This window comes from Neovison vison, chromosome 7, assembly GCF_020171115.1.
Source record: "Neovison vison isolate M4711 chromosome 7, ASM_NN_V1, whole genome shotgun sequence".
NCBI lineage: Eukaryota > Metazoa > Chordata > Mammalia > Carnivora > Mustelidae > Neogale > Neogale vison.
Window position 1 is genome coordinate 113,984,917 of NC_058097.1, and position 24,904 is coordinate 114,009,820.

General features: G+C 54.4%; 3 protein-coding genes across 3 annotated transcripts; 1 reads left to right on the forward strand and 2 right to left on the reverse strand.

Moving 5' to 3' along the window:
* The first annotated feature begins 1,466 nt into the window (after positions 1-1,466).
* NRGN (neurogranin) lies at positions 1,467-8,435 on the forward strand. Its single transcript, XM_044258115.1, has 4 exons — positions 1,467-1,653; positions 6,715-6,941; positions 7,199-7,216; positions 7,619-8,435. Exons 1-2 carry the CDS (start codon positions 1,639-1,641, stop codon positions 6,934-6,936), a joined length of 237 nt encoding a protein of 78 aa, XP_044114050.1. The 5' UTR covers positions 1,467-1,638; the 3' UTR covers positions 6,937-6,941; positions 7,199-7,216; positions 7,619-8,435.
* A 263-nt stretch (positions 8,436-8,698) lies between these two features.
* VSIG2 (V-set and immunoglobulin domain containing 2) lies at positions 8,699-14,570 on the reverse strand. Its single transcript, XM_044258114.1, is given in 8 exon segments — positions 8,699-8,884; positions 9,757-9,901; positions 10,017-10,136; positions 11,058-11,216; positions 12,019-12,226; positions 12,823-12,986; positions 13,542-13,826; positions 13,829-14,570. Coding segments are annotated over 8 exon segments (1,332 nt in total). The 5' UTR covers positions 13,947-14,570; the 3' UTR covers positions 8,699-8,751.
* Positions 14,571-14,782: 212 nt separating this feature from the next.
* ESAM (endothelial cell adhesion molecule) lies at positions 14,783-23,205 on the reverse strand. The gene is made up of 7 exons (XM_044258116.1): positions 23,077-23,205; positions 19,320-19,507; positions 18,081-18,282; positions 17,729-17,884; positions 16,216-16,338; positions 15,833-15,959; positions 14,783-15,594 (listed from the first exon to the last, which is right to left on the reverse strand). The coding sequence occupies exons 1-7, from the start codon at positions 23,144-23,146 to the stop codon at positions 15,279-15,281; spliced, it is 1,182 nt and encodes a 393-aa protein (XP_044114051.1). The 5' UTR covers positions 23,147-23,205; the 3' UTR covers positions 14,783-15,278.
* Between the last annotated feature and the right edge of the window lie 1,699 nt (positions 23,206-24,904).

Below are 24,904 nucleotides of genomic sequence, written 5' to 3' on the forward strand. Positions count from 1 at the left end.
AGGATCCCCTGTCCCAAGCAGAGCCACAGGACACTGTCCCCTCCTTGCTCTGTTTCTGCTCTGCTCCTCCTTGCTCAGCCTGCCTGAGCAGCCTTCCCTCTTCTGGGACCTTAGCTGACAGAGACTCTATTTTCCTCAGATGTGGCCTACCCTATCCACTTAACACAGCATGCAGCCAGCTCTTACACCCTGACGGGCTGGGGGGCCCTGGTCACCACAGATGCTGCTGCTCCACCATGCCTGTCCCATATCTCCCTTTTCCAGCCTCTCACAAAGCCCACATCCTTCCTCCACCATGGACCCCAAAAGACAACGATTTTTTTGTATTTCCCAATACTAGGGTTTCAGGTATTTTTCTTCTTCCCAGGGACAAGGTAAGAGTGGCCAGTTTTATGTTTTATTTTGAAGCAATGGATCAAGGTTAGGGAGGGTTGCCTGGGTGGCTCAGCAGGTTGAGCAAGAGACTCTTAGTTTTGGCTCAGGTCATGAACTCGGGGTGATGGGATCAGCCCCTCATCGTGGCCCCACCCCGCTCTTAGCAAGCAGTAGGCTTGTCCCTCTCCCTCTGCTCCTCCCCACCCTTGCTCTCTCTCTCTCTCTCTTTTTGTCTCTCTCTATATCTAAAATAAATTAATTTTTTAAAAGACATTAGGGAGATTCTGGTCTGCGGAGTGGGAGGGAAGAGTATCTCTCCCAAGTTAGTATCTATGCATAAATACATACATTAGATAGATGGTAGATAGATAGTTAGATAATAGGTAATGGGGACATCGCAGGTAGGGTGATTACCCACCTGTGTAGGCGGCGCACTGTCTGCATTTATCTGCACAGCGTGTGTACAAGGTCTATACAGTTATTTTTTTCAGGTCGTATCTGTAGAGTCTGGATGTAGCAGTGCGCGGTTTAGCCAGCCGGGCAGGGCCACCTATGCATATGTGGGGCTTGTGAGCTTTTGTGTTTAATGTGTACTCACCCTCAGGTTCTGTACTGACAGCTTTCTTGATTCCCTAGCAGAGCGAGGATGGGACTTCTTAAACGCACGTCTTAGGGGGCTTTTCTTTGAGGACTGGCGGGGGTGAGGGGGGGAGGAGTTAGAGGGAGCCATATTTGGGACTCTAAGTTGTGGAAATGTGGGGAGATGGGTGAGGGGTGCGTGGTTTTCCACATATGGGTGGGAGGGGTGTTGTGCCCAGATGTGAGTGTGTTTGTGCCCGGGATGTCGGGGCCTCCTTCTGCCTGCGGCGGCGTACATCTGCCTGGCAGTCTGCCGCCTCAGCAAACAAGGGGGTTGAATTTGGGAGGCTGGGGTGTGTAGGAGGAATGGATGGAAGTGTGTAGGCGGAGGGGTTGGGGCAGGAGCGGGAGCGAGGCGGAGGGAGCAGGGAGGGGGCGTGGTCCTCCCTGCAGAATCCCCGCCCGCCCTGCCCGAGGCTTCTCCTGATTGGCTTCTCCACCGAAGGGCTCAGGTTACATTCGCGAGCGGAGCGGAGCGCGGGAGAGAGGACCCGAGAGCAGAGCGGCTGCTTCGGCGCTGGTCAGCGGGCACCCCAAGGCCCCAGAGTCCCCACCCAGCACCACACAGACCCCACCCCCGCCCTGCGCCAGCCTGTACCCCAGCCAAGGACCCCCAACACCAGCATGGACTGCTGCACCGTAAGTTAGAGGGCCGGGGGGACCGGCACTCAGCTTGATCTGGGGCAAGGGGCTCCCAAGAACCCCCTGGAGGGAGAGTAAGGGATGGAAGTGCATTTGAGGGTGCTGAAGACCGAGGAGCAATAAGGGGTGCCTGCTGAGACGTGGGTGGTGGGTGGTGGAAGGTACCCGCCTGACTTGGAAGCCCTAGGAAAAATGCTCCCTAACTCGCGGGGGCGTCTGGACGCCCATCCGCCAGGCAGTCCAGGTTGGACCGGGGACTCTGCAGGGCTCCGCAGCTGCGAAGCTGCAGGTTAGACGAGAAGAGGAACTTCCCCCAGAGAGACGCTGTAAACTGTAGCGAAGCTGCGGCGACTCCTTTCGGTCTCCTTTCCCCTAGCTTTCGCCTTCACCCATTCCCCATCCCACTGCCGCCGCCGTGGGTGGGCAGACAGCATGATCTCCGTGACCCTCGTGCACTGTACAGCGCAAGGCCGGAGGTTGGGGGGACAGTCAGTTCATATTGGTTAGCTTAGGACTGATGATGGGCAGCAGAGAGCCTAGTCAGTGTGGTTCTGGGGAGGGCTTGGCCCGTCCCCCAACGCCTTCTAGCCCCGGAGGGGGCTGGGTGAAGTGACCGCGAGAGAGCCCTGCTGGCGAGGCAAGGAAGTGTCTGCAATTTGTCAGCGCCCACACGGAGACCTGGATGCTGCGAGTGCCTGATGCCAAAGTAGGTTGCTGTTAAGGTGACTTGGGTATGAGAGCGCCTGGCCCAGGACCTGGCTCCTTGCACACTAGAGGAGTACAGTGATCATACATATATCAAATGTGTTTATTTTTAATTTTAATTACTATTTATTTATAGCCCCTACATATGAAGAAAGGCTACTCCAAAGTCCTTGCATTCTTTGTCATTCAGTCAACCAGGCTAAAGATACCAGAGGTTATGACTTTACCTGCTCCCCACCCTCCACCTTATGGCTTACAAAAGAAAAAAAAAAAAAAAAAAGGTGAGGGGGCGCCTGGGTGGCTCAGTGGGTTAAGCCTCTGCCTTTGGCTCAGGTCATGATCTCAGGATCCTGGGATCGAGCCCCACATAGGGCTCTTTGCTCAGCAGGGAGCCTGCTCCCCCCACCTCTCTGTCTGCCTCTCTGCCTACTTGTGATCTCTCTCTGTCAAATAAATAAATAAAATCTTAAAAAAAAAAAAAGTGGGGTTTGGAAGGAAAGAATAACCCAGTTTATAAGAGGTGAAACTTCCGGGGTGCCTGGGTGGCTCAGTGGGTTAAAGCGTCTGCCTTCGGCTCAGGTCATGATCCCAGGGTCCTGGGATTGAGCCCCGCATCGGGCTTTCTGCTCAGCGGGAAGCCTGCCTCCTCCTCTCTCTCCACCTGCCTCTCTGCCTACTTGTGATCTCTGTCTGTCAAATAAATAAATAAAATCTTAAAAAAAAAATAAGAGGTGAAACTTCCCTATGTCTGGGTACCAAGAGGCAGAAAGAACTTAGAGGTGAATCATTGTGGTTGTTATTATGATTTTGATTCATTAACATCAATAATATTGGTCAATTTGTGATTGTTTACCATGTGTCTGACTTTATATTTAATCATCAAAACAACCCTGTGAGACCATGTCCCAGATCTGCAGGGCTAAAGGACTAAGCAAGAGACAGCACCATGGTCAGATTGTGTGGGGCGGGGGAGATAAGAAAAAAGAGAAGAGGTGCAGGGGCAGATGGCCCCGGGCAGAGAGCTGGTACAAGGCTGGGACTGAGCATCTTCCTACCCCATCCCCATTCTGTGGAGGTGCACTGAGAGCTGGAAGGGACCTGGGACACGCAGAGAACAGAGTGCATCTGGGGTCTAGAGGCAGGACTGTCTTTTTTCTTTTTTTTTTTAAAGTAAGCTCTATGCCCAACCCCCTCAATGTCAACCCCCTCTTGCATGAGCCAGCCGGTTACCCCAAGGCAGAGCCCTCTTTATCTTTCATTCTGGGGCTCTCCTTGCTGACCATCTGACCTGGTATATGGTAAACACTTACTCCTGCCTTATTTCCTTCTTTCCCCTTGGTAAGGAGGCTCAAACAGAAATGGGAAGAAAACAGTTTTTTGTTGTTGTTGTTTTTTAAGACGCAGAGCTGCTGATTCAAATGTACCAGTTGCTGATTTACACAGTCACATATATATGACTTCCCTCCATTCACTTAATATGAAAAGCAAAGAGACATTTTTTTGGATCCCAATCCTTTCTTTTACTTAGTCTGGTTGACTTGGTCTAACTGAACTCCTAGAAATAATTACCTGCCCTGAGGCTTCTGAATCCCATCCCAATTAGTTAGCTCTGTGGCCTTGGTTAAGTTACAAAATGTCTCTGAGGCTGTTTTTGATCTCTGAAGTGGGGATTAAGTGAGGTAATGTGTGCAAAGCACAGGGCCTAGCCATATAGTAAGCAATAGGCAGGGATAATTTTCTTAAAAGATTTTATTTATTTATTTATTTATTTGAGAGAGAGATAATGCAAGAATGAGGTGAGGAGCAGAGGGAGAAGCAGACTCCCCACTGAGCAATGAGCCCTATGCAGGTCTCAGTCCTGGGACGTCAGGATCATGACCTAAGCCAAAGGCAGATGCTTAACTGACCGAGCCACGAGCCATGCAGGCACCCAGACAGGGATAATTCTTAAGGCCTTTAGGATTGGGGACCTAAAGGATTTATCCCTCTAGGCCAAGTTCCAGTTGCAGCTGAAGAAATTGAGACACCCCCCCCCCCCCGGTGAAGTGGTATGCCCACTTGGGACCAGAAGTCATGGTTCCTGTTTGACCCTCTAGAGCACATTCCCACCTCTGGTTCATACGGAGCTCTCAGGCTTTGCAAGGCACCAGCCCAGAGCCGTGACCCTGCCTGGATTCCATTTAATCTCTCTCTGGCTCTGCCTGTGGACAGGCCACTTAGCAGCTCTGCCCTGAGAATTAAGCTGGAGGGAGAAGAAGCTGCTCTGGGGGAGGAGCAGTGTGTTGGGTAGCTCTGCCTGTTGTTCCAGGTTTCCATTCTGGATCTGGCTGAGGTGGGTAGAGATAGCAGGTTGGCCACAGCATGGTTGGGGAAGAGACCCCTTCCTCCATAGCTGCTGGCCAAGGATAGGTGGGTCAGGGATGGGTTGGTTGGTTGGTTTTAAATCACTGTTCCCTAAGGATATTCCAAGAGAGACGTGAGCTCTGAGAATCAAGGAACTCGAAAGAGCTGTTTCTGATTACAGATGGAGAATAAGAGGTCAGAGAGAGAGAGAGAGAGAGAGAGCTAGACCTGCAGAAGACAAAAAGAATACCAATCCCGTCTACAACCATATTGGCTCTTAATAACTCTGTTTAACTGCATTTAAATCAGTTGTGGGCATCTTGAGCACAAATGGCAGAACTGTGAAGTTTAGCATTGTGAAGTATGATTTTTAAAGAAGTAGAAGTCCTTGGGTGGGGGTGGGGGGGATAAAGACAATGCCCAGAAACCAGAGGGTCAGATCAAAAGAGAAATACCTTTTTAACTCCAGTAACCATCTACATCCCAACCCACATTAGTGCTTTGCATAATATTAAACAAGAAAGGGGCTCAGAGACTGAGGCCCTCTCCATTCCAGAGCCTTACCTCTAAAATCAATACCATCAAGTCCCTAACCTTTGCTTATCTCAGCTAGGGTAGGCTGTGGGAGACAGAAACCTGAAGCCTGGGGGTGGATATGATTATTATAGGCTTATCCATATGAAATTGAATTTTGGGGGTTTTTTTGGCCAACAGAAACAACTATTTCATATCAACTTATTGATTAAAAGAATCATCATAATCGCTACCATTTATTGAGCAACTAGATTGTGCCAGACAGTGGATGTATATCATGCTGTTTATTCTTCCTCACAACCCATAGAGTAGATACGATGATTTTGATTGCAAGTGAAGGAGCTGAGACAAGAAAGCATTAGGTAACAAGAGGAAGAGCTTGGCTCATTTTCTTGACTGCCTTTGCTTATCCTACTGAATAGGGGTTGAAGATATACTCTAGACTCTGACACGCAAGGGTAAGAATCTTAGGTCCACTATTAACTATCTGTATGACTTCATGCAAGGTTTATAAACACTTGAATCATCAGTTTTATTAGAGGTAAGCTAGGATGACAATAAAAGGTGCGTCATAGCTTTGCCGGGACTAAATAAAATAATGTCTGTAAAACATTGTGTTACTGTGCCTGGAACAAGAGAAGTACTTAATGGATAGCTATTGTCATAACGCCTTTCTTCTGGAGCACACAACACCAAGGGCTTCTTGCTCCTCCTTATCTTTCCTTTGTCCTTTTTTGGAGTGAAGCCTTTTCTCTGTAGCTTCTCCCAGACCACCTCCTCTCTGCTGTTTTGAGTACCTCCAGGGGAGCACTGGAAAAGGAAGAATCACTGGCAAAGCAGTCTCTGGGCCCCTAACCCTAGGTGGAGGGAGGCTGATTTACCAGGGGTTAGCCCCACCTTCACCCTAATTCCAGCTTTGATCCCTGTTGTGATCTTACTTAGGGAAGGGACTGGCCTGATCCTTCTACACCCTGTCCCAGGGAATCCTGGACTCAGAAGGGGCCCTTCTGAGCTGGAGGCACCCTCTGAGGACGTGGGAGGAGCAGCCACGTCCAGGAGTCCCTGCCGCTGTTTACTTTGTTCCTCCCAGCCCACCCAACATCAGCTCCGCTGCTCTCCAGCTCAGCGGATGGTGATGGACCCTTCCCTCACTTAGGGCTATTTGGCTGTCTTGTACCCCATTCCACCGTGCACGACTCTTTCCCGAGCTGGAAACCCAGCTGTTCACCTGACCCTGACCCTGACCCTAACTTTTTGCTTGCCTCTCTCCAGAAGGGACACACACACACACACACAGAGCAGCGTGCACGGCCCTTGCTCAGCTATTAATCCACGCCCGTAGCTCCCCTCTCTGCGCTTCCCACTCGCGCGAGGGGGGGTCCCCCTCATCCCGGGCCCCCCACGGCTCTACTCCTATCCCACTCTCGAGGGGTCTCAGCCCAGTCACCCCACGAGTACCCCCTGCCCCGCCCCCAGGAGAGCGCGTGCTCCAAGCCGGACGACGACATCCTAGACATCCCGCTGGACGATCCTGGCGCCAACGCAGCCGCTGCCAAAATCCAGGCGAGTTTCCGGGGCCACATGGCGCGGAAGAAGATAAAGAGTGGAGAGCGCGGCCGGAAGGGCCCGGGCCACGGGGGAACGGGCGGAGCTGGGGGCGCCCGGGGAGGCGCGGGCGGCGGCCCCAGCGGAGACTAGACCAGGTGAGGCGGGCAGGGAGCGGCGGGCGGCAGGTTCCCCCCTTCCCAAGCCTGGGGCCTGCTGAGAGCGGCCCCGGCTCCCCCCACGAAGGAACCCGAAGACTCCGAGCGGGCTGCGGGGTGGAGAGAAAGCTAAGGGTGGGCGACTCACATCCGAGACCTGGGGTGGGTGGCCGGGAGGAGGCTGAGGGCGCTGCGGGTCCCGAGAGCTCACCTGTTCCTTTCTCTCCTCCCTCCCTTCTGCCCCGCCCTGGACGAAGAACTGAGCATTTTCAAAGGTAATGAATACGACTCGGAAGCGGGTGGGAGGCCTGAGGTTGGGGGGGAGAGGAAAGGACCAAATCCCCCACCCTTCCCTCTGTCCGCCCTCACCCCCTCCCAGCCTGCGGGTTTTCTGATACATCAGGACGCCTGAGGCTGCGACAGGGACACACCTGGACCAACACAGAAACGCAGCCACCCGCGTTTGTCTGCACAAACCCGGCCTGAGGCTATAAACACAGTGCGGCGCACACACGCACTGGCCGCGGGCTTGTTTTGGCTCAGTGGCTCGCGTGGGGGTTCTGGGTGACCAGGGCCCCCTGGCGCTCGCCGCCCCGGTGTCCTGGTTCAGGAAGGGAGAAGGAAGGGGGAGAGGAAGTCCCGGGGAGGGCAGGTGCTCAGACCTTCTCTGTCCTCAGTTGCCGAGGAGAGATGGATGCCGCGTCCCCTTCGCAGTGACGAGACTTCCCTGCAGTGTTTGTGATCCTCTCCTTCCCACCAGCCTGCCAGCTTCAGGAGCCCTCCCTGCGTCCCCAGAGACCCCCTCTCCCAGGCAGGCTCCGTCGAGGAGTCGCTAAGTCCGTGCCCTTTTAGTTAGCCCTCCAGTCTAATATGGTCCCTATTCGCCCTTCCTTCCCACCCAAGCCCCAAACCCCGCGCTCTCATATCTTCCTTCTTTTGCTTCTCGCCCACCTCTGACCGCACCCCGCATGCAGCTCTGCCTCCGCAGCCTCCGTGCACTTCCCTGCGCGCACTGCGGAGGGCGCCCTAAGCGTCGCCCAAGTACACTCTTAAAAAAAAAAAAAAAGAAAGAAAGAAAGAAAAGTCCTTTCGTTCTGTACTCAGATAAAGGGGGCGCTCTGCGTGTTCGTGCTGTTCGCGCCCCAGCCTAGCCCCAGAACTTTGGCTCTGGGGTGAGGAGAGAGGGAAAGAGGGTTTTTATGGTGTTAAATACCTCCTGTTCCGATCGTGAGGGAAAGTACCAAGTAACCTATTTCGCACCCCAGCCCACGTCTGCCTGTAATCTGCTTCCCCTCTCCAGCTCTCCTGTTGTTTATGCAAACGCCAATCGCCTGGGAGGCTCGGTAGGAGGAGTCTTCCGCGGCCCCGCCCCCGCCCCGCTAGCCCCGCCCCCCGCCGGGCTCCTGGGGCTGTGGCCCGAAGGATTTTTATCTCCGTGTGTGCATGTGACCGTGCTGGGTTGGAATGTGAACAATAAAGAGGAATGTCCAAGTATTCAGAGGGTGCCGGAGGGAAGGGAGTTTGGGTGCACAAGGCCATCACCTGAAGCTTGAGCAAATTTCACTTGAAATTTGAGGCGAGGAGGGGGAGAATAGGGGAAGAGGACCTTGTTAGAACCTACTTTCTTGGAGCCAACCAGACTTCCCACCTACAGCACCTCCTCTAGGACTCCAAGCCCATTCCATCTTCTACTGGTGATATTCTTTGTGCCGCCTAGAGGAATTTGCTATGCCGGCAGAAAGAAGAGCGAGACAATATGGTGCCCAAAGGCTTTAATTCTTGATACTCCCCCGCAAGGATGAGGGGGTGATCAGACAACCATAGGGAGCTTGGACTTGGTGGTCGTCACACTGTTGGCAGAGGGGGGCCTCTCCAGGAGCCCTTTGCTAGAATCCGCTCTCACGGATGTTTGCTCAGAAATCCCAGGCGCAGTGGCATCCTCCCTGATAGATAGAAGAAAATTTTTTAGTGAAGGCTGGGGGTATCCCTCAAGGGACCCCCACCAATTCTCTATCCTAAAGACTTGAGATTTTTTTTAAAGATTTTATTTATTTATTTGACAGAGAGATCACAAGTAGGCAGAGAGAGGAGGAAGCAGGCTCCCTGCTGAGCAGAGAGCCCGATGTGGGACTCGATCCCAGGACCCTGAGATCATGACCTGAGCCGAAGGCAGAGGCTTAACCCACTGAGCCACCCAGGTGCCCAAGACTTGAGATTTTTACTGTGCGTGACAATCATCTGTGGAATTTGGGTTGAAATGAAGATTCCATGCCCCATCACGTGTGCGCGGGAACACACACACACACACACACACTGCTTCAGGAGGGATATAGGAAGTAGCCAGAATCTGAATGTTTAAGAAGCCCCTGGTGTTTTTTGTTCAGATAATCTGAAGACCACACGTGGTGAAATATTGCTCTGAGCCCTCTTCTGGACCCCACGACTGACCGCTCACATGGGTGACCAAGGCAGCTTTTCCCACACAGAACTAAACTCAGTTGAAGTCTCAGGACAAATGCAACTCTTGTATATCTATACGAAAAGGCCTTAAAAACTGAAAATTCTTTTAAGTATGAGGAGGGTGAGGGAAGCCATGAACCAAGTCCTCCACCCTGTGCCTTGCTCACACGCAAGTGCACTTGCTGTACCTGCCACCCCCACCACCAAATCCCAGAGCTGAGCAGCACTCCTTACCCCCAAACAACTTGAAAGATGTCAGAGTTTGAGGGCTGAAGTCACCTACTCATAACCCAAGCCCTTTTCTCCTTTTCCCCTTTTCTGTGACACCCCTCCCCCGCCCAACCCTCCTGCTCACCGAATGTCACTACCCCCATATGTCTCCTTGGGTTTCTTCCTCCTCTCTTTCTGGAACTTTATCAGGCAGAACACAGCGACTGACAGGAACAGCACACCCAGGAGCACCCCAATCACAGCCCCAGCCATTCGGCCTTTGGATGGGTCTAAAGGGCACACAAGGAACTCAGAGGAGCAGACCTTCCTTGCCCCTGCTCAGATGTCTCATGCAGCCTTCCCAGCCTGGGCCTGCCAGCCAGACCTCTGCCCAGCATAGCCTACCAGTCACAGAGAGGGTCAGCTCACAGGACGCACTGCCCATCTGGTTGGTGGCCACACAGCGGTAGGTTCCAGAATTGGTCAGGGAGAGATTGGTGAGAATGAGCTGGCCAGACACCTCATCTGGAGGGTAAAGAGGAAGGGTTCCATCATTCATTCAACTCACAGGGAGCGCCTACTATGATGAAAGCATATTTCATTTCATCCTTACCACAATCCTGTCAGGAAGGGACTAATCTCCTTTATTAGGGGGGACGGTGGCTCTGAGAAGGAAAGTAATCATTTGAGGCGACCCAGAAAGGAAGTGCCAAAGCCACTGCCACTTCTGTGCTCTTTCCACCCTGCAACGCTGCCTTTTCAGGGGAGAGGGAGAGGGCACATTCACAGAATCGGAGTGAGATGCTTACTGGCTGATAGCAGGTTCCTGACTGGGATGGAGGGAAGGCTTGATTGCTAGAAATGGTATCTTCTGGGGTGACCCAAAGCTCCCCCAAATGTTTCACTAAGCTGCTTACCCTCCCTTTAGAAGGCAGAACACACACCAGATGATCTGGGGGGCTCTCTGTATTGATAAAGGAGTGTGCTGGAGCTGGGGTAAGGGACAGGGCACTGGAACAAGCATGAGAAGGCTGAGAATCCAAGGCTCTTACCCATTTCTCTGGTTCCTCCCAAGACACTGACTAAATGATTCAAGCCCCTCCTCGCTACTCTGTCTCAGCTTCCTCTCTGGGAAGCTTGGAAGTGATCCACGACCCTTAAGAAATCCTCAAAAGTGGGAATCATAAAAGACCCCCCTCATCTTCCACTGTCTTCCAACATCCCAGGAGTGCATGTAACGAGAAATCCTTCCAGGAGCACAGAGCTACAGATGGCAGGAAGACAGATAGGAGGGAACAATACAGACACCAGGAAAGAAGAGGGAAAGGTATAGCCGTCTGTCTCGGACCCACAGGCACAGAACTGAGAAGTGAGGGGACATGGAGTTTAGAGAGCAGATTTGCCCAGGACCTCAGACCCCTCTTGCCGGGTGCCCCAGGCCCTTACCTTGCACCATGCCGCCAGGAGAAGGTGTAGGGGAAGATCCAAGGTGTACCCAGTTGTACACTGGCCGGGGGGCTCCCTGGGAAGAGCTGCATTTCAGTGCAGCAGAGCCCCCCACAGAGGTCTGACCACTCTTACTGCACAAGGGACTACTAGGGGGCACTGCAAAAATCAAAGAAAGTACCTTAGCCATCTTTTAGCTCTGCCCTGCCTCCCCATTAAGTGCTAGATTTCCTGCTCTGGCACTCCCACCAAATAGTAGTCCACTTCTGTCCACATTCCACATTTCCCCAGGAAATGATTGCCACTACTGGAAATTCTGATTGCTAGAAAATTTTTCTTCATGTTGAGCCATAATCTGTGTTAATATAATATCTACCCATTTGGTCCCAATTTCTGCTCACAAAGAGAAATGAAAACTCTCTCCTCCATAGGACAAGCCTTCAGATACTTGAAAGCAGTTTTAACACACCTCCTAAGTTCTCACTTTTCCATCTAGACATCCCCAGACTCTTTAGTAGTTCCTGTCTGCTCATCTCTGAGCAGGTTCTGGGTTGGAGTGAGCTGGAAACTCTGCACAGAAGGTTGGTGCCTAGTAACAGGGGCCCTTTTTCCTTTCATGGCCACTCCCTTTCTCTGCCACTGACCTAAGGAGAGACAGAATCTGAGCTACAAATGGGACGTCCCCCCCAAAGATAGGGTTATTGGGGGGCATAACTCAGATCTATATATGGGAAAGGCTTTCTCTTGAATCTTTTGTGACTAGGAACTGAGGGAGGAGTCTTCTTCCTCCATCTTTGTGGAGGATGGAGTACTTTGGGAAGGATGTATTTCCCCTTGGGGTCCCCAGTGCAGTGTGTGCTTGGGGTAGAAATAGGGGGTCTGGGGGGCAGGGAGGATTTAGCCGGACCAGTGCAATCTTTCAGGGTACACGGGTGGCTGCTGGGTCCCCAGCCTGCCTTACCAAGCACAGTAAGGTTGATTAGCCCCAACCCATTGGTGTAGAAATCTGGAGGGTTGTTAACTTGGCAGAGGTAAGTTCCGGTGTCTGAGGGGTCGACATCAGTCAGTTTCAGGGTGGCCACCCCTCCTGTGGGGGGGTTCTGAAGTAGGCTGGCCCTCTTTGCCTTAGAACCAGTTGGATACAGATGGCCATTGGTAAAGTACAGAATCTGGGGAGAAGCAGAAGACACACATACGTGTTTTTTTCTGCCTGGTGTCAACTCTACAGTCCTTTTTCGAAAGCAGGTATAAGAAGGTATTAGGGGCCCCTCTTTTTATACCAGACAGGGAAGCTAATGCTCTGAAGCCAGAACAAGCAAGGTCTATCTGTTCCCAAATACCGTCCCTTTCCCAAGTGCTAAATGAACTAGTTTTACTGCTTTCAGCTAAGCATGGGTCTCAATTTGCAGGGATTGGGGGGCCAGGGGAGTGGATTAACGCAAACACTCCTGGAAGGGACATCATTTGATCTTACTAACAATCACCAAAGCTGAGTGTCAGTGGGCTTATTAACTGAAACAGAGATAGGAGAGTTGCTTGTAGGAGTTAGGGGAGAGAGGGAGAGAGCTTGGATATACAGAGCCATATATGGGGTTTGGAGTCATGCAGACTGTGGTCCTAAGAACATCTAGAAAGAGACCACTCATTTTTTTCATCCAAGCATCCTGGGTTTGCTGATCCCCAAACCCAGCCTCTCTGACCAGCACCCTCATCCTGGGAGGGCCCTCTGTTCCAGCCTCTCCCAGCCACCCCCACTCCAGCTCACGGGATGGGACTCCGAGATGGGCTTCCCAGCCTGCACAAAGCTCCACTCCAGGGCGAAGTTGTCTCCCACCGACGTGCTGTAGCTGCAGATCAGCTCTGCGGTCTTGCCCGCGGGGGTGCTCAGGGGTTCGGCCGGGACCTTCACCTCCACGGCTAGCCCGGGGCCTGCGGGACGAAGAGGGACGGGAGGCCGGCGGGAGAAGCGCTCGCGCGGCGCCAGGCCCGGGGCTGGGGTGGAGTGGAGGCCCGGCCCCAAATCCCGGTGGGGGTGTGGGGGTCTGGCCCAACATGCGGCTTCCAAGGCCCAGGGTTGGGTAGGGGGCCTCCCTCCCTCCTCCTGAGCTCAGCTCCCGGCCCTCAATCACTCCCTTCTCGAAACCTGAGGTTTCCGGAGGGAGGAGCACACGTCTAGGCAGGGTTTTTGTGGGTAAAAGGACCGAGACTGGGCCAGGTATGAGGGTGTGTTTGTCAGGGAAAGGAAAACAATAGTCCGGTGGTGGTTAAACCCTGCCGGGGAGGCCGCACTTGCCCACAGGTTTTCGTGACTGTGTCTTTCACCCGCCCGCCCGGCCTTCGACGCCCTCTCCCCATCCCGCCCGCAGCACCCCTGCCCCCCCCCCCCGCGGGACTGAGCCCGCTCCCCACCCGCAGCCGGGAGGCCAGGCCTCTGCCCCCAGCTCACCACCCCCACCCCACCACCCCCGCCCCCTGCCTCCTCACCGCCCAGGCAGACGAAGCCCAGCAGGGCTCCGCAGAGGATGGGCCCCAGAAGCCGGGCCATGTCCGAGTCCAGCTGCCTGGGGGTCGGTCTGGGCATCTGGATCTGGGCGAGGGAAGGCAGCACCCAAAGGGCAGCCTCCTTGTGCAGGGCAGCAGCGAGACTGGCTATCTCAGAGCAAACAAGGGGAGAGGCCGCTGCCCTCAGGTAAGGAAATGCTCCTCCCTCCTCCAGCCCCAATACTGGAATCATCCTAGCCTCACTCCCTTCTTCCTTCCTCTTCCCCCGTTTCTGAAACTGTCAGGTCCTGAGGAAAAGAGCAGGGCTTGGGTGGGCACCTCATGGGAAAGGATCAGATCTGGAGTGATCTGTAAACAAAGAGTGGCCCCGGAAGAAGAGGGAGGCATTTTAATAACCTGAGTTGGCAAGTGGACATCACTACTTTGGTGTTCCAGAGCATGAGCCCAGGCAGAAGACCCTTTCTGACCCCTTCAGAGAGTCTTATTCTTCCTAGCCCTTCTTTTGTCTGAGATCCTTCTTTGGCACCTTTATCAGGCTTGCTGAGGTAGGAGTCTCCCATGGAAACCACAGCCCCCTCCCCACTCTCTGTCTCGGCACTCCTTGTCTGGGCAGAGAAACTGAGTCTTGGAGGAGACCCCACCCTTGACAGGACAGGGGTGGCAGAATTGGAGCACGGGCCTACATCCTGTCCTATGTCCAACTTTCCCTCACTGCACTGGAGGGCAGGATGTGTATGTTAAGGACTCAGTGGTCTGGGAGAGGGAGGAACAAGTCAGGTTTCACCCTCCTACCCTTAAGAGGAAGCTGGAGATTAAGAGCACCGACACCCCAAGTCTGTGAGCACCCTTAGCAGGAAAGGCACCAGGTTTCAACCCTTTCCTGCTCCGAGTGGGTTAGGGTCTTCCTGGCCCCAGACTTTTTGGGCCCTCCCCATGATACCTGAGAGCTAATGACCCTTTTATTTATTTTTAAGATTTATTTATTTTAGATAGAGAACGAGCAGGAGGGGCAGAGGGAGAGGAAGAGAAAATCCCTGGCAGACTCTGGAGCTCGATCTCAGGACCCTGAGATCACAACCCTGAGATCAGGATCTGAGCCTCAACCAGTGGCACCACCCAGGCGCCCCCACAAATGACCCTTTTATTGACTCTAGAAGAGCTGTTCCAGGAAGTTGTGTGGAAAAGCCCTCCAGGGTTTGAAAAGGCAAATGACTGACTAGTACTTTTCATACAAACACAATGCATCTTTATTGAAATTTGCAAAATAAAAACAAAAACACACATTTCAAGTTAGTTTAAAAAAATACTTTCCCTATCCCCTGTCCCAACAAAACCCAACCAAGACAGCAGGACAGGTTATAGGAATGCAGGGAGCTGAAGTGGGAGTGACTGTGCTGTTAGATAGGGAGGAGTACAGATGGAGGGGGCCTGGAGGACTCACTGGACAGCAGTCCTCACCCAGACCAGCGTTCCCTGCCGTCATAGGGAGGACTGGGGAAGGGGGTGGGCGCGCTTCCTAACCTGAGGTCCACTTCCTCTTCTTCTACCTCCTGACGTTTGGATCTTAACTGAGACTCAGTTTTCCCATAGTAGAGAAAGATGTGGGTGGAGGACTGGGCGTCTGGAAGGTGGTCCCCCAAGACTCAGGCCTCTGAGCTAGGGCTGACCCTTACAGGAAGGAGAGAAACCAGATGGCTTGGGCAATAAGTGGCTGGACCATCACACCAGAGACCCAGCCTGACTCTGGGCGGGCACCATTACAGGGACAGCACCCATGCGGCTCAGAGCGGAGGAAGAGACTCCACCGGGGCTGGGGGATATTGGCTGAGGTTGGGCCCCATCTGTCCTGGGCAACCTGGGTGAGGGCAGGACCTGACTGGAGAGGCTGAGCGTGGGGGTCAGTGCACCAGGCCTGGGAGGACCTTGGGGCTGCCGGAGGGCTCGTGCTGAGGTGACAGAGGAAAGGGTCCCGTTCTTGGAGATTGTGTCTGAGCCCTTGGGCCAAGGCAGGGTCCGGGGAGCAGTGGCATCCTCCCTAGTGATCAAAGAAGTGATTAAGAGGTCAGAAGCTGGAGTGGGGAAGAAGGGAGGATTTCTACCTGCTTTGTCTTATTCCCTGCTCAGACACCGTTTCACTCTCCCCTCCCTTAAAGTTCCCCCAATGGAATGAAGTTTCAGTCACTGCCCACCTTTCCCTTAGATGACAGCGGCCTGAACACCCAGCCAAGGGAAGCTTGGAGAACTCCACTGGGGCAAAGACCAGATACACTTACTTGATATCATTGGCCGGCTCCTCTAGGGCCTTGCTTCGGCGTTGGTACAAGAGGACCAGCCCAGCCAGCAGCCCCAGTCCAACCAGAGTGCCCACAACAGCTCCAGCAACAACCGTAGGCCCTGGCCCTGGAAAAGCCTTGGTGTCAGGGGCAGACATCCAGGGGAGACACTGGTCCCCACCCCCTCCAATCCCTCTACCCCACTGCAGCCATAAACATTTTTTTCTTCTTCCTGTCAAGCAGAAAATGCAGTGACCAGACATTTGTAGAAACATTTGTCCTGTTAACAGTGAGAGGCCTCAGCAGGAGGCCTCCTCTCCTCTTGCAACCCCACCCCCACCGTTGTCCAATCTTCTCCTTAACCACACTTACCCCTCACTGACCTGTGCTCACTTCCAAGGTCACATTGCACTGGGCACTGCCCACCTCATTGTGGGCCCTGCAGATATAGACTCCAGACATGGGACTGGAAAGGTTTCTGAGGCTTAAGGATCCACGGATGGCATCTGCGGACACAATTGGGCCATCAGTCCAGGGACCCTTTTTCCCACTGGAAAAAATTCTGTCCCTTCTGGAATGTCCTCTCTGACTCTCTGGGAGACTCATCTGTCTGTTCCCTCACAGTGGTAAAAGTTGTGACAACCATCATGCTGCTAACTCGATGACCCTCCCCATTTCCACAGGTCAGTGTCCCTGATTGAGATCTAAAAAGATTCCAAGAGGAACTGGTGCCCAGAAAAACCCAAGCACCATGTTTGCTTTTATTTCCGATTGGTGGTGTGGTGAGAAAGAACACACACAGTAGGCTAGGAATCAGAAAACCTGACGTCCAGAATAGGACATGTGACTTTAAACAGGTTACTTGCTATCCCTGGGTCCCAACTTTTTGATCTGTAAAAGGGGTAATATGACCTCCTTGATGGTGTTGAAAGGATTATATGAAATAATATTTATTACAGTTAAAGTTTATTGGCCACTTACTCTATGTCAGAGACTAAGTTCCTTACCTGAACTAACTTGCGAAAATTTCACAACAAACCTATGAGCTTGAGCACTATTTAAAAAATACAAATGATTTTTGTGGCACCTGGGTGGCTCAGTTAGTCATGCAGCTGCCTTCGGCTCAGGCCATGATCCCAAGGGTCTGGGATCTAGTCCCTCATGGGGCTCCCTGCTTAGCAGAGAGTCTGCTTCTCCCTCTCCCTCTCCCTGCTCCTCTGCCTACTTGTGCTCTTTATCTCTCTGTCAAATAAATAAATAAAATCTTTTAAAAAATACAAATAATTTTTATTATAAAAATGGTCAAATGAAAAGTAGAAAGAGGGACAAAATGAAATTCCACATACCCATGTAGTTTGCCAACATTTTGCTATACTTACTTCATTTCCCTCTTTTTGTGAGACACTTAAAAATAAATGCTCACCATAAGTCCCCAAAAAATAAGGGCATCGACTACATAACTATAATACCACGGCCACATCTGCTAAGTTAATAATCCTTTAACGGAATTATCTAATACCTAATAATAATTATCTAATTATCCATATTGAAAATGTCCCAGTTGTCCCAAAACATTTTTTATAATTAGTGGGTTCAAATCAGGGCTATGACACCCCGTTTTACAAATGGAAGCACAGAGCCAAGTACAGCTAGTACACGACAGAGCTGGAATTTTAATGCAGATTATCTAGCTCAAGAGCCTCTTCAGTGACACAAGTATACAGCGTGTGAAAGCCCCCAACACAGAGCCTGCACCTGCTGGGTCCTCTTTTTCCATCCCTTCTCCCCACTCCCTTCTTCAGCCCAGAATTTTGCAGCACGACCTCCCCTTTCACCCCAGTCCCTCTGGTGCCTCTCATCTTTCCCTCCCCCAGCCACAGTCTCAAGTTCCCTCACCTAAAGCTGGTGCAAAGAAAACCTGGGCGGATGGGGGTGCCCTCTCCCACTGGTACTGGGCAGCTGGCTTACTCCTCGGGGACTGGCAGCTCAGGGTCACATTGGTCCCCACACGGGGCACACCCAGGAGACCACAGGATGGAGGAGCTGGAGGAACTGAAGCAGGGAGACAGGTTAAAAGCTCAACCCCAGGGAACAAACATATCCCTCCCACCCACCCCAACACACCCTCCCCACTTCTGTCACTCTGTCTGCCTCCTCTAACGTTTACACTCAGCCCTTTGGGAGACAGACCTGCTTGGGCTCCCATGGGGCTGGGGAAGGTGTTGCCAAGTGTGTGCTTTTCACTCACCCAGCACACTGAGTTCTAAAGTTTTGCTGCTATGGCTCCTTTTGATGCCTTGGTGGTCTTGAACATTCACAGAGCAGCGGTAGGACCCAGAGTCTTTCTCCTGGAGGTCCTGCAGCCGCAGTGACACGTTCTGGGAAGGCATGGAGTAGACCAGGGATACCCCATTTTTGCTTGACGTGGTCCCACTGATGTATGCCAGCACCTGGTGTGGGACACAATGCCTCCCCGTTATTTCGTGTGTGCCCTGTGCCCACAGGTTCAGCTAATCCCCCCTCCCCCAAACTGGCAGTCTTCAAGTGCTTCTCCCCTGCACTCACCTCCTCTGACCCGTCCCAGCTCCCCATTCCCCCACTGTCTCCCTCCCCTCTCTCTCCCTGCCCCTGGGTCCTCTTCCCCAGGACAGTTCTTGATCCCGTATGCTTAGTCTCTTCATTTCCCTCTTGGGGTGTTTAGAAAGGTGGTACGATGGGTGAGGGATAATGTAAACAGAAGGTATTTATGAAAGAAACTTAGATTACAGGGGGTAGGTCAAAGATTTTTTTTTAATCTTTTTATAATCTTCTTCTTGAAGATGTCCCCCCTTCCCCATTTATAAATTCAGGCTCTGTGAAACCCTGGATGTACCCCTGCAATCTAGATTTCTCTCATATGTACTCCTATTTATCAAATGACCTCTAGAAAATACTTTCCAGAGCCTTGGGAGAGCCCAAGCAAATAAGGGGCTCTGAAAATGAAGTTTCATTGGCTTCCGGGTAAATAACCTCTGAGAAGAAATCTGATATCAGGAAAGAGGGTAGATGTGAGGTTGGGAAAGGAGACTGCCCCTGTAGGGGCAGTGGGACGGATTCAGGAAAAGAAGTGGACTGTGACAGCGCCCGGAAGCACAAAGAAGGTGAAAATAGGAAGATGCTCAGCTTTTTCAAGTTGTGAGAAACTTGCCTTAACCCTTCCCTGGTCCTCAAACCCCAATCCTCGCTGCCCCTCCCCCGAAGCAAAGCAAAATGCCTTTCCACTTTCCTGTTTTTTGTGTCCTGGATTTCTAGGGTAAGTTGGGGAAAAGAAAATTCTTTGGGGGCCTCCAAGGTCAGAGCAAAAATTGAGCTGGTGAGGAGGACCTTACTTTTTCCCGAATATTCCTTCCCCATCCCCCACCCCTGGCCAACCCTCCCGCTCTGGCCACTTCTTCCCCACGCTCAGCCACAGCGTGTAGCCTCCAGTTGAGATGCAGCCCTCCCTCACCTGGTTCAGATCCTTCCCTTCTTGCTCCAAGAACCACATCACCGTGAGCAACTCCCACCGCTGGGACGAAGATACCTGTCCTTGCACAGTGTACCACGCTGGGAGCACCACTTCTGATCCTTCCACTGCCTTCAACCTGGTGAGGCCAGAGGGCACGTGCAGCTCCAGCTGGGCCTGTGAGGGGGACGCTGGGGACAAGAGCACAGAGGCATGAGCTCGGAGGACTGGCTCCTGGCTCCTCCGCCTCCGCATCTTGCCCAGCGCAGCGGGAGGATCTCTGCCCCAGCAGAGAGATGGGGGAGTTGGGGATAGAATGCTGAAGGAAGACTCCGGCAGAGTCCCACCTCTGTAGGCCTCGAGGCCCAGGGACTGCTGACCTAGTGTCCTGCTTTCATCAGAACGTATTCTCCGTAATCTCTGCCTGCCTGTGGGTTCCTAACAGAGGTAGGGACCCATTTCTGTGCATTTATTTGTACCCAGAGGAGCAGATTTCAGAGCACCAAGAAGAGGGGGCTGATTTCCACAGCGAGGGGAGAGGAAGATCTCTAAGAGGAAGGGCGTGTTGAATACTTTTAATCTTCACTTCATGTAGCCCACTTGCTCCCTCAATTTCACCCGGGAGGGAGCCAAGAGGACGTAGCGACGCTGGTCAGGATCGCAAGCGTTCCCCGCTCCGGCTTCTCAACCCGACGGGTGGAGGGGGTTGGGAGGCCGCCAGATTAGCGATTAACCCGCGGCTCCTTCTGAACTAACAGCTCCGAGAGAGAGACCAGAGCCGCTCAGCGCTCCAGCTGACCGACTGACCGCCGCGCTCCCCCGCCTCTCGCTCCGTCCCGACCCAGGCCTGCCCTGGGAAAGCAGAGAGTAGAGGCCCAGAAAGGGGCCCTTTGGGGGTCCAGGCGATCTAGGAGGGTCCTATGATGTCGTAGGAAATCCCGGGCAGAACTGGAACACGAACGAGGGCCCCCTGGCAGTCAAGTACAAATCTGCGTGTGTTTGGCATTCAGGAGGTGGACCGGGGTGTCGGTTTCGAGAAGAGGACAGTGGAACCAGTGCTTGCTGATGACGTCCAGAAACATTCACTTTTTGCCCTTCTGAGAGGCAATGGAGCAGCGGAATCCTAAGCCCTTGGGAGGAATAACCTTGGGCTTGTACCGGCCAGGCCCCAGGAGGCTAGCCACCGTAGCCCCTGGCCTCCGCACTCTGAGTCCGAGACGCCATCTCCGCGTGATGACCAGGCGACCAAGGCGCGGACAGAGGCCGCACGCAGGCCGGGCTTTCCGCCCTCCTGGAGCCGGGCTGCAGGCCCCTAAGGGTCCCGGCGCGGATCCGGCCAGGATGCGAGCCACCCCCACGGCTTTCCGCCTGCGCGTCTTTCCAGAACCCCCACCCCTATTCCTTGGCTTTCGCAGCACCCCCCTATCCATTTCCTGGCGGGTCCCTGCGGGCTGGGCAGGAAACTTGTGCCCGGTGATAAGCCAGAAGACAATGACCGGGGCGCCGCTGGACCGGAGGTTCTACAGGAGAAAACAAACTCTGCCTCAAGGAGTCCGACTCCCCCCTGGGGACCCACACGGACCCGGCCCGCACGCGGGTCTCGGGAGGCCAGGACTACAGGAGGCCTGCGGGCGGTGCCGGATCTCCCCCGGCCTTTCTGCAGCGCACTCCCGAGAGACCGCAAACAGTTCCCGTCGGGAAACCTGCCTGGGGCCCCGGAGACGCTCGAGCTTCCTTCGCCGCAGGTGCCCCCAGCGACCTCCCCCAGGTCCTGCATTGACCTTTTTTCACTGCGAAAGGTGGCGGCGGTAAAAGAGCTAGTGATGGACACACTGGGGTCTAGGCAAAGGCTCCCTGTCCTACGCCCCAGTGGGAAATTAAGAGCTGAAACTAGGGCACCGTCAGGCCTGGGTGTCCACGGCAGCAGAAGCCCCTTTTCGCTGGCAGGGTCCGCGGTACCACAGGCAGAGGACAACCGAGTGGTTGGGTCCTAGTGAAGGACACAGGAACAGGCCAAGAAAGGGACCCTTCTGGCCCACTCCGAGACCAGAGTGATGGAGCCGGCAAGGCCCAAAGAAGCACAAAAAATGGGCCTGCTCCCCGAGGCTACTATTTTTAGTCTCCTTTTCTCTGAGAAACTCCCCCTGCGGGCTTCTCACGCCCCAGGGGCAGCAGCCAGCACAGAGCCACCGAGGATCGAGGAGCGTGGAGCTGCCGGGCCTCCCTGACAGCCCAGTGCCTCCCTGACAGCCCAGTGCCTCGGAGTCCAGCAGAGCTGGTGCCTGCCCCCGGGCCCTGGGCCCTAGTGCCAGTTAACTCTTGAGTGGCTGGTGGAGGTCAGCAACCCCCTGGGCCGCCTGGTAGGGAGGTTGGGCCTGGGCTGTCCTTGAGAAAACTAAGGGCCAGAGTTAGGATAGGAAAAGGAGAAGTTGCAGGAGGGTGCAGACACTGCCCAATCAAGGAACTGGGACTTGTCTCCCTTGCTTGGCAAAAGCCCCAGCAGAGAGATGGGGGAGTTGGGGATAGAATGCAGAAGGGAAAGGGGTGCTGAGGTTGCCGTTGGGAGAAGGCAGCCAAGAAGTGAAGGGATCTGGAGCAGGCCCACTGAGCCTACAGGGACAGAAAACTGTCCAGGCTTTGGTGTAGCGGGTGCGCTGCTCGGAGTCCTCTGTCTAGGGACCCTAATCACTTCATGCCCCAACACTCTTGCAGCACAAATCAGGCTAAAGGGGGCATGGGTGAGAGTTAGCTGGTCCCTGTCTCTGTCCCCATCACTGTGGATGAATTTCACTCTGTCTCTCTGTATCTGTGACTTCCAACCTGAGTGAAATGAGTTAAATTTGACCTTGACAAACTCACCCTTCACCCTTCTGGAGATCCTTGAAAAGAGATGGCAAGACAGCCCCAGAGGAAGACGCTTACAATGGGTTTAGTTCTTGCTGGGCCCTTACTCTTCAGATGTCACAATGGACCATCCCCAGCTCCCGAGAGCTCCTGGAGACTTCAGCACTCCTTGAACACTTGCTCCAAGGAAGCGCCCTTCTTCTCTGACTCTTTGAGGAAACTTCTATTTCCTTTGTCCGGTTAGCTCTGGGAACCAATGGGGGTGGTGGACCTCATGGGGGGGGTCACAATTCTGCTCCTTTAGGCATTCAAACCCCTCCCCCGTTTCCTGTGTCCCAAGTGACCTCACGGTCAAACTTTTGGGGCACCTCCCTTTATTCCCAGGGCAGGAAGCTGGAGGGGGGAGAGTGAGGATCTGGACTGGGGAATTGATGTGAAGTGCGTTTGCCAAGCCTGGGATCCAGGGGATTCCTGGGGTTCTTACATATCAGCTCCTGTGTGGGGTGGGGGACATAAGGGGGCTGGAGTTAAGTCCTTAAGCTCTTTAGCCTGTGTCTCATCTAGCCGCTCAGCTCATCTGGCCCTGCTGGGTGGAGGTGGGAGGTGCTGGTGAGAAATGGTTCGCACAACTCCCAGAGAGGTCTACCCACACAGATGCCCTGACCCTCTCTCCAACCCGGCAGAGTCCACACCCAAAGTGGTAGTTGTCGGGACACAGCGGAGATAGAAGTCAACCCCAGCCAGTGATGCCCTGGGTGGGTAGAGGGGGGAGGGAGTGTGGGGGAGGAGGGCAAGAGTCAGAGGGGGGTGGCCCCATCCATCCATTTCCTTCATCAGTGCCCAAGACCACCTCCCTCAGGGTCAGATTCATCCCATTTCCCGTCTCAAGCTCCCTCCCGGAGCACGTTTCACTCACCGAGGGTACTCAGCCCCAGGAACAAAAACCGCAGCAAGCTGGTCGCAGGGGGCCTGGGCAGGGAAACCATGGCACTCCCTGGCCCCGACGGAGTAAGGGGCGCCGGCTCCGGGACACACCGAGCGACAGGTGCTGAGGCGGGTAGGCAGCTGGGGCGGACGCAGGAGTCGGGCCACTGACACCGAGGGCGGCTCTAGCCAGAATCTGTGCGCGTGTGTCCCGCCGGCAGGGTGGGGACCGACGGGGACGGCGGGGCGGGGCGTTCGAGGGGGCGGAGAGGTCGCGGTCTTCCCGGGCGGGGCGTGCGGGTGACCCGCCACCAGGGGGTGGGGGGGGGCGGCTCCCGCGCTCCGACGGCCGGATCTCGCGGCCTCCACCCTGGCAGGACGCAGGGTGGGGTCCGGTAAGTCTCGGTGCCCCCACAGCCGGCCGGGGGGCCAGGGGAAAAGGGAAGGGGCTTGAACTCCCACACTGGGGTCATACCCTTCCCCCTCCGCCGCGGGGGTGGGGGGGAAGACGGGGAACCGAGGGAGGTTTGGGGAACTCTCCGACGTCCAGGAGCCGCCCGCACCCCTGACACCTGAGCCGGCCGAGAGTCTGGCCACCGCTCCGAGCTTGGGGGTACCGCGCCCTCCGCCTAAGCGGGGTGGTCTTCCTGATGGAGGAAGAGAGGGGCTGCGTTGTCCCGGAGCCACTGGGCTTCCGCAGGCTGTGGGGCGGAGCGGCGGGAGGGGGCCCGGTTCTCCGGAACCGGACGGGGAAGAGATGCGGCCCAGCCCGCCTCCGCCCAGCCCCCCAGGGGCCCCCACTGTCTGCTCCGGGGAAGGCCCAGAGCCGCGCCGGCCGGGGCGTGCGGGGACCGTCTGCACCTGCGGGCGGCGGAGAGGGGCTCTCAGCACGTCCTCGGAAACTCCCTAAAACCCAGGCCCCAGGTCACTGGGTCTTGTGTCTCAGCTCCCGAGCAGGGAAAGGACCGGCTTAAGAAAGCCTTAGGAGCTAAGCAGGAAACTGAGGCAACAGGAGCCCGGCTCCCAGCGAAAAGAATGGGTTATGGGCCTTATGCTGATTGGGGAGGTGGGGGCGGCTGTGGGAAGAAAGACCCGACAAAGCCCCCCGTTTCTTTATCCCCGTATCTTCGCTGCCCCCCATCCGTCGTCAGGCCGGCTCTGATCCTTTAATTCCCGGGACCAGCTCTCGTTCGCTGTGAATTTAATTTAACCGTCTCCCCCGCACCCCCCCAACCTCCTGTTGGTCCAAAGGCACCTCTGCGCCCTCTGGCGGCCGCAGCTGCGCCACAGCCGGGCTTGCACCTGTTCTTGCTTCTCAGTCCAACAGCCCAAATACAGTTTCTTCAAACATTGGGGCACAGCTTAACCACCGAGCAAAGGTCACCTGCGGCAAAAAGCATAACAACCAATTCTTGGCGCTGCCTGCTCTGGGTGGCAGTTGACAGGGAAGAAAAGCAGCCAGGCCTCCGATTCCATTTATTCCACACAGTCCCGCTCTGTTTTAACACCGGGTGTGGTCCGGGCGCCTGCGTGGAACGTCTTTTTCTACAGAGTTGCCCCACACACCCTGTAGGATGCCTCTGCCTCGTGTGACTTGCCTGACTGCTCTTCAAATACCTGCCATGCAGTGGCTTCCGAGAAATGCCTATGCAAACACTAGACCGCTCATGCAACCCTGGAATCCAGTACTTGGCAGCTGAGAGGCAGCAAAGGCAACAGAAAGAGATAACTGCGAATCTCATACCCTTATGAAGGGCCTGCAAACTTGGATTGTCAAGGAGAGAGAGAGGGTGTGTGTGTGTGTGTGTGTACTTGGGGGC